General features: G+C 35.6%; 1 protein-coding gene across 6 annotated transcripts in view; it reads right to left on the bottom strand.

Annotated features, from left to right (window-relative positions):
* Nucleotides 1-12,652, bottom strand: part of PACRG (parkin coregulated) — a 215,057-nt gene that overhangs the window by 31,584 nt on the left and 170,821 nt on the right. For 4 of the 6 annotated variants that reach the window (XM_071430457.1, XM_071430418.1, XM_071430437.1 and 1 more), the window contains one exon: nt 6,186-6,233. The exons of the other annotated variants lie outside the window; for them this stretch is intronic. In XM_071430457.1, the coding sequence (XP_071286558.1) occupies nt 6,186-6,233 (48 nt within the window). The remainder of the gene's footprint in view (nt 1-6,185; nt 6,234-12,652) is intronic. 6 annotated transcript variants of the gene reach the window in all.

Here is a 12,652-nt window from a genome sequence, read left to right as displayed (position 1 = left end):
ATATCTCAATAAAAATTGATAAAACATGACCAGCTGACCCTCCCTTTTATGTGTGGACAGAAGAAATAAAATGTCATATTTTACATGTTGATGAAAACTGGAATGGATAGAAGTAAGACACAGCACAGAAGTACTAAGTGTAAAGAAATTAAGCAGTGAGATTGCCAATTAATTAATAACTAATGAACTGTTATAATCTCCTTTCTTACTAAGCCAACAGTATACTCCCATGGTCCCTTTTTAATAATTGAATATGAGTTGGTTTAAAAGTCGATGCATTTAAGATGGCTTTGATAAGGTCAATAAGTGGGTATCTCCTGCCTTGTTCTACTGCTGTCTAATTCACCACAACTGTGCTGTGCTTCATTAACTTCCATTTTATTATAAAAGAAAGTGAAATTTATCATGAGAACACATTAAATGGTGTGACATTATCTTCCTGCAATGGGCAAAGTAATGATTAAAATATGTGTCTGCAACCTTATGGCCAGTTGGAGGGATGCCACTAATGTTTGAAAAATAATGGTGTTGCATGACAGTTGTTATGATGGCAGGGGGTGATGTGTCAGTCATTTATTCCCTGTGGTACAAATTTCATATGGGGAAGCAAAAAAAGCATCATATGACTGGCATTTGTAAGCCTAACTTGTGTTATATTAACCAACTGGCATTGCTTCTCTTTTGAGAGAGAAAAAAACAAGCATTGATTCGGCCAAAGTGCATCTTATTATTTTAAGAAGGAAGCAGCCTGGATTTTGTATCCTTCAAGTTAAACTCATTCCTGAATTTACCTTAAAAGAGTGTGGATGTAAGGTCAGAAAGAAGTTCTTAGACAACTTCCATTTCCATTTAAATTAGCATTTGAAAAAAAGAACCCAAAACTGTGATTGGACTTTTTTATGTATGCCACTTAACATGCACACTTTGAAGCTGATGCCACTCAAACTTTTACCATATTTCCAAAAGAGCAAAAGATAGCTATTAATAATATGTGTATGTTGGATTGCCTACCGACAATAATGATAATAAAAGTAGTGTAGAAGTTCTTGTTTGCAATTTCTACACACAATATCTACAATGTCTCATGAACGTGATGTTGGAATTCTACACATGGAAGAACAGAAAATTAGTTGAGCCAGGATTTACTCAAAACAGGCAAAAGAATTAGTTTGTTTAGTGAGTCTCTATACTCACTAAACAAATAACAATTTCAGGACACATGTTAGCATTAGTCTAGGAGTTCCTATTTATCTGCAGTACTGTCAAGAGGAGAATGCATCTTCTTCAAAAATATTAATTCATAAGATAAATGTATGAATTTTGAGCCAAAATAAATTTTAAAAACCCAAACAGTATTTGACAGAAGGCTAGAGTGAAATAAAACATAAATTATTTGCATAGTAAAAATAAGCCAGTCATTTTATGAAAGTGTCCATCTACAGATAAAGATTAATGGAACTGGTTAAGGCTAGTTAATAAAAAAAATCCACAAACAATCCTTCCCAATAATTTCCCAGAAAGATTTTGCAGTCTTCTTCTGTAGAAATCATGCATATACTGAGCCAAAGATTATATATCATATCTTATTTAAGAATGTTACAAAATGAATTAATATTAGATATTAATTGGCTTTGGAATGTATTTAGATTTCATTAGAAACTGAGCTTTTTGTGGGTTAATGGAGCAGGAAAAGCAGCAATCACAGTAGTAGGTCCTCATTCTCATAAACTATTATGTAGTTTCAAAAATAAATAATGTGCATTGTTTCCAAACACATAAGGAAATAGATTTACTACATCGACTGAATATTCTACTACATATTAAAAGCAACCACAGGAAAGGAAATAATTAAGAGTAAAAACCTCTAAAGGTCACACAGTCAGTAAAGAAAAGGGTAGGTATATTGTAGAAAATACAATTTTAAAAGGCAGAAAACAAAATCAATCTAATTGTCCCCAAGCTTCTTAGCATGGTGTTGTTTTCATCTTGTTGACTAACACAGTTGCAACATATAAATCCCGTTATAATCTTCTCTCTTGACACCAATCCTTTCAGGTCTCCTCAACAGAAACGGTTCCATTTTCAAGTCAACTCAAAACACAGCTGCTGTCATCTCCCTAGCCTGGAGCTCTGATGTAAATAGTCACATCATTTTTGCACACCTTTCTGGCTTGCCATTTTCTGCTGTACCAGACTCGGAGTTCTGGTTCTGTAATATCATTCCTTCTTCTACTCACTGCCTCCAAGTGTATCAACCTACTCTGATTTCCATGCTACTCACCCTATCGACCAGGTTTGGACATGTTTTATTGATTGTTCCTTACAAACAGCTTTGTATCAAAGGAAACTTACCAAAGCTTTTTTATTAGGGAGAACAGACTGAGAGGCTACAGAGAAGTGCTCAAAATCCTCTGCAGTATGAGCTGAAAAAATTCTATCCCATCCCCAGTGCCAATTCTAGCTGTTCAGTTTCCCTAGAGCAGCTGCTAAACTTACTAACTGTAGCGAGCACTGATGTGTGTCAGCTCTCCTCAGAAATCTGTCAATATCTTGGCCAAATATTTTTGACTAAATAGCTAATTCAATTTCAGTGCAGTAAGGTGTTTCAGAAAGGAGCAGCAGCTAAAATTTTTCAAAATTAAAGAGACAATGCATATAAATCCATCTTCATCCCTCCTAGTTTTGTTCATATGAGTCAGAAGGCTCCTAAGAGATGTTGCCATTATATCTGTTTGAGAGACAGGAAAGGGAATTCCCTCGCTTCCATTAAAGCTGGGGTAGAGCTTATGAGAACCTACAGCTGCAGTCACAGAGGAGATCACTGGTTTCTTCAGAAGGTTCTGTGCTCACTGAAAATTAAATAGCTCTAATTTATATAATTCCCTTCTGTCCTGCCAACATCTATATCCTTCTACAGATACATCTATCACACCACCATTAATGAACAGACTGGAGAAATGCTGGAGAAAATGAGTAGGGAGCAGCACAGAAGACCTCAAACCCTCAGAGAATGGAACATAAGTCTTCTCAATAAAAGAGGGATGCTCTTACTCCCCTATGTGTAGTCACTACTCAAAAAGTTGTGTGAATGGGTGCATAACTACATGCAGATTCTGGGAGGGCCCTACAATGCACAAACAATTGCTTTAATATGTGAAAGTCATGGGTTTGAATTAAGAAAAAAACCCAAACAACTCTGCTACTCTACTTTCCTTGGGACAGAAGGAAAGAGTATGAAGGGGAATGTGGAACTGACAGGAAAGCAATTTCTTTCCTAACACAGGTAAACACTAATCTCCTTAGTAAATGGACACAAAGAGAAATATCCAGAAAAGTTATTTTGATCATTTGATAAGTCCAGGAGTGTTGAGAATGTGTCCGACTGAAATATTTCAGATTAGTTAACCAAAGCTTCTCACACAGCAATCACGTCCTCTTTTGAAAAATTACTTTCATTTTAGCTGTTCATTTTTGAGCAAGTGATTGCATCAAAAAGGGGTTCAGGTTGGGTTCAGCTGAGGAGCAGCACAGAGGAAATCCTGCGCATTGCTTATAACACAGCTACTAGAAACTATAGTAGGCTATTTTAAGCTCTTTAACTGTCAACTGATTCTACTTACTCAGCTTTAAATCTTATTACTTATGGTTCAATTTATGCTGATGACCTCTACAATCAAAGAAACTGGAAGACAACAGGTGTTGGGTATGCAAGGATGTATACCATATCCAAGTTACTGAAAATACCTATATGAAAACAAGAGCTTTGTTGTTTCTTTGTTTGAAAACTACAAATGAGACCTATTAATAATAACGTTTTCACTCAAGACTCTAGAAGCATTTAAATAACTATTATTACAAATTATTATAAATGCTAATAAATACCATAGGTTTACCCACTTAATACAAAGATCCTTTTCTTTTGAATGCTCATAGATCTTGCTTTTCTTATTTTCAGAACTGCCCTGACAGGAAATAATGTGTCACTACCCTTATATGGACAACAAATCAGAATACAAGAAGCTTTAGAAGAGCAAAGTTAAAATCTGTTTAGGATCCTGAACTGACCCCAATTACAAACACTTTGAAATCTCTTATATTAAACAAACTGACAGACATTTGAGGAAAAAGTGTTTGATAGGGACAATTATTCAATTAGGTGTTAAAAGCTGTTTATCATATTTAAAACCAGAATATAGAGATGTTAAGCAATGTGCTATGAAGGAAGCTTGGATGCTGACACAAAAGAACTAAAAAAACCCTCCAAACATTTCCTCAGCAGACAGTGGTTAAATTTCTCCCAGCAAGGGAAGCATAAATTCAAGAATACTGGAAATATGCAAACCAAATAATTTTATTGCTCTAATCATTCCATTTTAAGCGTTGCTTTTTCTCCTGTTAGGTTATCTTTTTCTCTTTCCTATGGTTAACCAGTGCAGGCTGTCAATTAGTTCATAAATAACCTCATCTCAGAACTTCTGGTATTCAGTTAAGCTAATTACATGATTGCAGGCAGCCCAAACCTCAAGTGGTTGTTGCCTTCTACAATCCTGGCACAGGCTTCAGGAGTTCCTGGCTACGTTGAATAAAAATTTAACACACTGCTTACCAGAGATCAAGTGGCGTTATAAACACTGCAGCAGGTTTGACAATGTAGCAGATTATTACCACAGATTTTGTTTGCTTTTATTTCAGTTCACAGTAGCCCAATAACACTGTGAAACCCTGAATTCAGAGTGGAAGTCTCCAATAAACTAGCTGTTTCAAGAACCAAAATAATAAATATTAAAGTACTGTATTTAATCAAATGTCTGGGAGGTAGTTTTAATGATCAAACTTAATTCCGTAACTGATACACAATATGGAGTGAAGACCTTATTGCAAAATAAAAATGCTTCTTTCTTTTTTTTTTTTTTTTGCTGCTTACAACTTGCTCGTGAATACTACTGAGCAGATGTATCTATTTTTATGCTGAGAATGAAAAAAATTATTTTCACACTTGAGAGCATGTTAAAGAAGACTTTGACTCCCTTAAACAGCAAGTAAGCTTGGCTTTGGTTATTGGATGTGAAAATATTTTCTAGCAAAGGCATTAAAAATGGTACCGCTTAAACACAGCATCTAAATTCTATGGTATCACATATGATACCATGTGTGTGGAACAAACACAAGTTTACACCAAATTTGTAAGTGATTCTGTACTTAACTCACTGTCTTGTACATACCACACCTAACTTCTGAGCTTCTGGTGAAGTATACTTCCTTCATCACTGTTCCACTTTTAAGTACTAATATTTCTCTTTTCTTTGTCTTAAGAATCAGCTCAAGAGCTGGAGCTGAATACAGTAGATTGTTAAATGCTGGCCAAACTCAACAATTGATTTGTTTTAATGCATTTTTCTAAGATGAAAAAAAAAATTGAGAAGGTTTCTGTATTCCAGCATGCATAGTAATTATGTGAGAGAGACAACTGGCTGATTACTAAACTATCAGCTATACAAAAACTTATTTCAGTTGCAATTTGCAACTCATCACTGAGTTTCCTTTAAATGATACTTTGAGTCTAAGCCCATTAGAATATCAAAATAAACAAGTGACTGTAATATTTGGACAAATCCTGTTTTTTTGAGAAGAGAATGAAAAAAGAAATTGTAGCTCTGAAAAACTTCACATACTCTGAAGGGCATATTGGCACCAGAGTAAGACTTTTTAAAGTGTCATAGTTTGGATCTCTAATTTTAGAAATACTTAATTTAATAAGTCTTTTGAGACTGAAGACCATTTCATCAGCAATACTAATTTTCTGGAGTTATAATATTGAACTGCAGAAAAATCAGTATTGTCTTACCTTTTAAAAGTAATGATAAAATGCAGCCTTAACTGACTCAAATTGAAAAAAAAAATTCTTAAACAAGGAGAACTAATTACAACCTAAAGGTCACGAACAAATTTCACAGTGACTGTACCTTACTAGTCCCTTCACAGAATTTTTTGAATATATTGGAAAAACTTCCACTGAGGTTCTCACCAAGTTGCTAGGCACAATTCCAATCTGTAAACATTCTGCACACAGTAATTTGCATTAGTTCCACATAATGTACAGCAGCATTAATTAATAGAGTGGATGGTGTCTGTACATCTGTTAGCTATTAGTCTTTACTCTAATTCATTAGATCTTTATCATTTACCTGAGCAGTCCATCAAGATCAGGCAAAGGAGACCTTGGCTCATGTCATCTGTGGAACAGAACAGTCTGGAATATTAAATTATCTTGTGTATGCCCTACTACTTTAGATGAACAATGATCTCACAAAATTTGGTTAAGGACTTCGAAATTGCTCTTTTGTGTGAATGAAACATTCAAAAATTATCCAGGTCTAATCTGTGCAACTGCTGTGAAACGATGGTAAATACCATTTGAGCCAATTCACGATGTGCTTAGGATCTTTCTGATCTGACTAACTGAACTGCATTCCTGCAATTCCTCCAAGCTGCCTTCCACCTTTGGTCCAACTCAGAGCTGATAAAAATTGTTATTAGAACAACACATTTACACAATACAGCTGATTGTTGTGCTTATTTTTCACTCATAACTATAAGTCATGGATTTAAGTTTAAATGATCCAGTTCTTCTGGTTCAGCATTATCTTTTCTTTTGTATCCATCTCAGAGGTAACAAAATTTAGATAAAATATAAAGATTGAAGGCATGATGAAAAATGTTATTTCACAAGCAGTGCAACAAACAATGCAACAAATTGCACTGTATATTGCATATATTAATTTCAAATCACCTCTTCACCCTGAAGATTTGATGAGTAAGTCCTCTGGCAAATAATCTCACTGTCCATCTAGAAAATGAAAGTGTCATAGACAATTAAGTATTTACACCAATATTACTTTGGGATGAGTTCTACTTACCCTCTGACCCTTGCTGGAATCCCTCTGACCTGAAAAGTTTTCCTAAAATGTGCAAATTCTCTTTGATTGGGGAAATTTCAGGATTGTCAGTATAGATCCTTTTAAAACAAGTAGTGATTGTAAGAAGAGGCTTTCCACAAGGAAATATATTTGATTAATGGGCCAGAAAATGAATGATTAGCCATTCTTACTAATTAAGCAGAGCTGAATCGATGCTTGCAGTAATATATCCAGTTAGGAGCCATACATCTTTGGTAAATCTCTTGGCTACAAACATGTAAACAGATGCAAGTGGCAGAAGAAGAATTTCAGGCTGTTACACCACTATGCTGAAACTATGAAGAAAGTACTTATACACTAAAAATTAACATGAAGACTGAAAAGAAAAAGTAATTAAAATTACCTAAATTCTTGCCATCACTTAATGGGTTAAAGGAATAATTTTCACCCAGGCTAATAATATCACAGATACCTACATGAACAAGCCTGACTCTTCCCAGAAAAGTAATGGTATCAATGACTTATCTTCATGGGCAGGCTTTACTCAGCCATGCAGTGCTAGACAGCTGATGGTACAGACTAGCTGCTTGCAAATGAATAGTCAATTTTATTTCATGATGAGTAATATCTTGCAGGCTTAGAGGAACTTTCTCAAGACTGTATGTTTACTGTAAGCTGGGCTATAGCTCAAGTCCTGTTGTATCACTGGTCCCTCTGGGAGGGAATTTGCAGTGTAAGATGGAAATGTTATGAAAATTAGCTGGGTGTCATTGCAATTCCACAGTATGATTAGATAAAAGAGCAAACAAACAAACAAACAAAACACCAAAACCTGCAAAACCCAAACCGCCTGATAATTATATCCCAAATCAACTTTTTATGTTTGGAAGGTACATTAACAATACAGTTGTCTATCCTATTAAGTTGACAATCATGGCTGCCCAGTTATGTGGACATTGCAGCAACACTTGATATTTCACTGTGGAGCTGCACATCTGTAAGGCAGTGGAGTTCTCCATAACTTCTGGCACAGTTGTTACATGAACACAGACCTGTGCTTGAAGATGTCTCAGCAGACAGAAAACAAAGTGGGAGGAAAAAGAGAAATAAGGAAGAAGAGGACATAGAAGGGTGACTATTACAAGACAATGATAGAGAAGATAGGTTGCCTTTCTGAAAAGGAAAAACAGCAGCCAGAACTGGGAAGTAATGAACAGAACTTTAAAACCTCACATGGCAGCTCATGCTTCAGTGATTTTCTCCATAGTGATGCATTCTGAACATTTGAAAGGCTGAAAGGCTAGCTGGCAGCAAAGATGAGACACAGTCCACTTCAGAGAGATCTTGGCTGATTTTGTACATTGGATACTGTACAGTTGAAAAGCTGTTTCTGCTACTGAGTTATTGTTAGCCCCTGGCATCTGCAGTAGCTTTCAAAGGAAGCTGCAGGTTGATGCTTATGCCCTGTGGCAAAATCTGACTTATTCCATCATAATTTAGAGGTCTGATCTTTGTTCTTGGACTTCCTGTGATTAATTTTCATACTTTAGTTTTAATGTGGTATTGCAATTGTGATTCCAGTTACAATCAGGCTCAGCTATTATTATGACTAGAAAATGTCTCTGTTGTGATTTCTTATCTTCAGGGCTTCTGGACTCATGACTTTCCTGGGGACAAATAAATTTAGTATTTCTGCATAGGTCCATATGAAAAGATACCAAACCACGGTATAGCAGTAAAACAAGTCCTAATACACTGACTCCAGGTACCAGCAAGTGCAAATATGCCAAGCCTTGCTGCCAACTTTAAATAGGTGGGTGCCATTCAATCAGCTTCCCCCAAAGTAAATCCAGACCACTCAGTCTAAGCAAATAAACACATTGGACTGCAGCAACAAACATCTTGCTAGGGCTGAGAAGCAATATGGCAGAAAGAACCAAGATTTGACACAGACACATAAGCTGAGAATCCCTAGAAAAGTACATGTGAGGACTATGGTCTCAATAATGTTAATAATGCAATTTAAATTTAATGTTAAATATGCTATTTATTCTTCTTTATTATTAGAGCTTCCCTAATGGTTCAGAATCTTCATTGTGTAAACCCCCACAAACACAGGTAAAAAAATCATTCCTGTGTCAAAGACCAAATAGATTGGGTGGTGGACAGAAAGCAAAAGCCAAAATGTTCATAATGGATGCATGTGTCATTTAAATGTAAAAGTAGAGACCCAAGAGACAATGCTGATTCCTACCACAGTGTTACTTTAGATTGACTTTGTTTTAGTATTTATGTAGATCACAGCCAGTCTTTTCAAACTCTCACTGTCTACAATTAACTTGGGCTTTGATTCTGAATTTAATTCTGTATCATGTTTTGCTGATACAATCTGGTCACAACTAACATGCTAAATTGTAAAACTAAGATGATTCTGAATTTTTAGGGTATCCTTAAACTTTACCGGTATCTATTGCGTCATTTAGGTTTTGTTCCATTTGCTATTGTTTTTAATTGTTTTGCATTATTGAGAGTCAGCTGCAGTAGCAGACCCCTTCAATGCTGAGAGGTGCTGAGCTCCTACTGATGTCAGCAGGAGATACAAGGGATCAGCACTCCTCAGGTTTCACCCTTCAGTCTTCATTGGGTTGTCAAATATAGCCAAAGACTGTGGAAGGAGGAAACCTTTGCAAATCTCTGCAGTCTCCAATATTACAGCAGTGACAGCCTTTAGTACCTAACAAAGCTCACTTTTCTGAAGATCAAAATTTAAATTACGCTTTTATTATAAGCTGTATGGAGCTCAAATAAATTCCTTGGTAGTATGAAAATAAGCTGCTACCAGCCCAAAATGTTAACAGAAATTATCTTCATATGACCAATCTTTAGAGAATTTTTCTCCAAATCTAACATAAAATATGTGTAAATATTACTTTCTACAGTTGGTCTCTAAAAGACCTCAGATATTTTTTCATCTTGCAGGTCTCTTGGAGCCAAAATGAAATTTAATTAAACACAAAAGACAAACATAATCTTGTGTTTCATTTATTAATTAAAAATAATAGTGTCACTTTGAGGAATAAATGCAGTAACTGATAATAACATAAAGTATTCTCTCTTGTTTGGTATGAAACTGAAATGACTTGATTTTGCTCTTGCACAAAGTTTTAATTTTATCATTTATTATATTTTTTCTTTTCTTGTTCTTGGTGAAAAAAATAAAGTTATAATGACTAATAAAACCAATACCTCAAGGTATTACTCTCTGGAGCCAATTTTTGATGGGGATGGCTGTGACCAAATATTTGGAACATGGTATCATGTACAGGGATGATGCATAATAATGCTTAAGGTTCTTGAGTTTTGACTAGACATCATATTGTAAGCCCTCCTAAAAATATGTTCTGCTTCTTTTACAGGCATAGGCTTCCAATATGCTCCATTCTTGATGGTTTTCTGGTAACATAAACAGTCCTCAGACAAACATTTGAACTTTTCTTCAAAGCAAACTTAGTGCTATATCCCCTGTTGAACAGTTTATTTCATAATAATAGGTTTTACAGAGATCATATTGGCTTGTTAAAGGTGAGAACTTCCCCTTTTAGCATCTAAATAAAAAAAAATTATTTAGAAAAATTTTAATAGAAGTAATGATAAAGAAGGGGCTATTCACTTGTTCAGATCTCAGTAACTCGTTCTCTGCTAAGTTTTCCAAAGTTTATCTCCTCTAGTTTTGCAACTTCTAGGTGATTGTTCCTTCAAGAGAATTTTCTGAAAACTGAAATATCAGAACAGCAGGCAGTATTTCCCTAATTTCAGTTTCGTGTATATTTTTTTTAATTTTATTCTTTCACTCATTGTTATAGCCCCATGGTATCAATCTCTCCTTGATGTGAATGAAATTCAAATATTTGCAAGCTGAAGTCCTGCCTTTTCAAAAGTATTCACATAATACTTCATGAATCAGTTCCTACAGCTTCCAAGATTTTTTATTGCTTGCTTTATGTAGATTGCATTCGAAAAAGTTTGTGTTTTATTGTGGTAATCTGAAGTCAAGAAATATTAAAAAATAATGACACCAGATGCATGCATGAGTATGTCTTTCTTAGCTCTTTAAAGACTTTGTCTACACAACTTGGATCAGCTATTTTTGTTCTCTACAGTGCATTGAAAATTTATTGTCCACCATCACCCCTGCCTGCTTTGTCATTGCTGGGTTTTAGAGTATCCCCCACAGTCACTAATTGCAGAAAGGCAGCTGGATAGAAATGAGAACATGTAAAACAGCTACAACTTTCCTTCTGTTATCGAGTCTGAAGTGCGCTACCAGAGCTGAAAAAATTAATAATACCACTCTGGGACTGTGTGTGAGTGGAGCACCAGGAGATGCATTACTTGAGTGCATTTCCAGAGCTGTTTCCATTGGCCAGTGTCTGAATAAGCCCTAACAAATTATTGCTGCCTCTCCCAAGATGTGTGCAGGCACATAACAGCAGATATGCCAACTGTTCTTCCTCTGAAATGTCACCTTTCCACTACTGCCATGGTGCACAGATCACTGGCAGCACAGCAAAACAAAATTTGCACCCTGCGCTGGTTGGGGTGACTCGGCCTGATATGCACTGCAAACTGTAATTGAAAATAAGTATCTCTCATCCTGAATTTCACTTTATCTGCCACCCAGCATTGAATAAGTAATGTTTCTCTTCAATCTTATATGTCTGCTTGTAAGAGACTATATTTATGACTAAGGATCACCAATGTAAAAAACACCAAATCAACATTATTGGTTTGGATCTATTGTACTTGTGTCAGAATTAGTCATCAAAAAACATGCAGGCAGAAATGGAGATACAGAATCATGTAGCAAGAGAACTGCTCTGTATTTGAGTTCTATATGTTTGACAAGGCAACACAGAGTATGGTATTTAGCTACAAACAGAAATCAAATTGGATACTCTAATTGTGTTTCTTGCTCTCAAGATAAACACTGAGGCATGGCCATGCTTCCAGTAAAAAAGTGTTAATTTTAGGTTGAGGCGTCTTTAAGAAAAGCAACATAAAATGATTAGTGGTAGACAGTGAAAGGGTGTAGCTTCATCAACACAAGACAATGCCAAGAAACTATGAGAAGCACAAATCAAACAAAGGAAGGGAAATTATAGCAGATAAAGGAAATGATAAAAATATTTCCAAAATAGCTCATAGATACTGGACTTAGGAAAACTGCAGTTACTGAATAATAGAATAGACCCATTTAAAACCCAGCAATTAGCGTTGGTTAACCACAACTTTCATTTACCAACATTGTAATAACTTCATTAATGGAGCAGTGACAAAGGAAGACTGGTTTTGACCTCAGGTTTGGTCACCCAGAAACAAGTTATGGATCTATAATGAGTTTGCTGAACAGATTCTGGTGAAATATTGTGGTATACAGCATAACTGGACAGTGAAAGGGACATCTCCTTTCTTCAAACATGCTCAGTAGAGAGGGTACCCTTCCCTGGGACACTGAACACCACCTCCAGATCTTGATGAACTGTCACTGAAGTGTTTGTGAACTCTGATCATCTGTTAATGGGAGTTACTTTTGAGAAGGAGTAGTTCTGAATCTAGTATTTAATTTGTCTGGCTTTGATAGTAACACATCAATGAAGAGATTGCAGAACAGTATGAGAGAAATGTACTCTTCAGAGTAACATTTAAGCTCAGATCATCTTACTTTTCCTTTTAAT

This window comes from Agelaius tricolor, unplaced genomic scaffold (assembly GCF_023055355.1).
Source record: "Agelaius tricolor isolate 1412-34295 unplaced genomic scaffold, bAgeTri1.0.p SCAF_1, whole genome shotgun sequence".
In the NCBI taxonomy this organism is placed as follows: domain Eukaryota; kingdom Metazoa; phylum Chordata; class Aves; order Passeriformes; family Icteridae; genus Agelaius; species Agelaius tricolor.
This window is presented reverse-complemented; position numbering and strand designations above follow the sequence as displayed.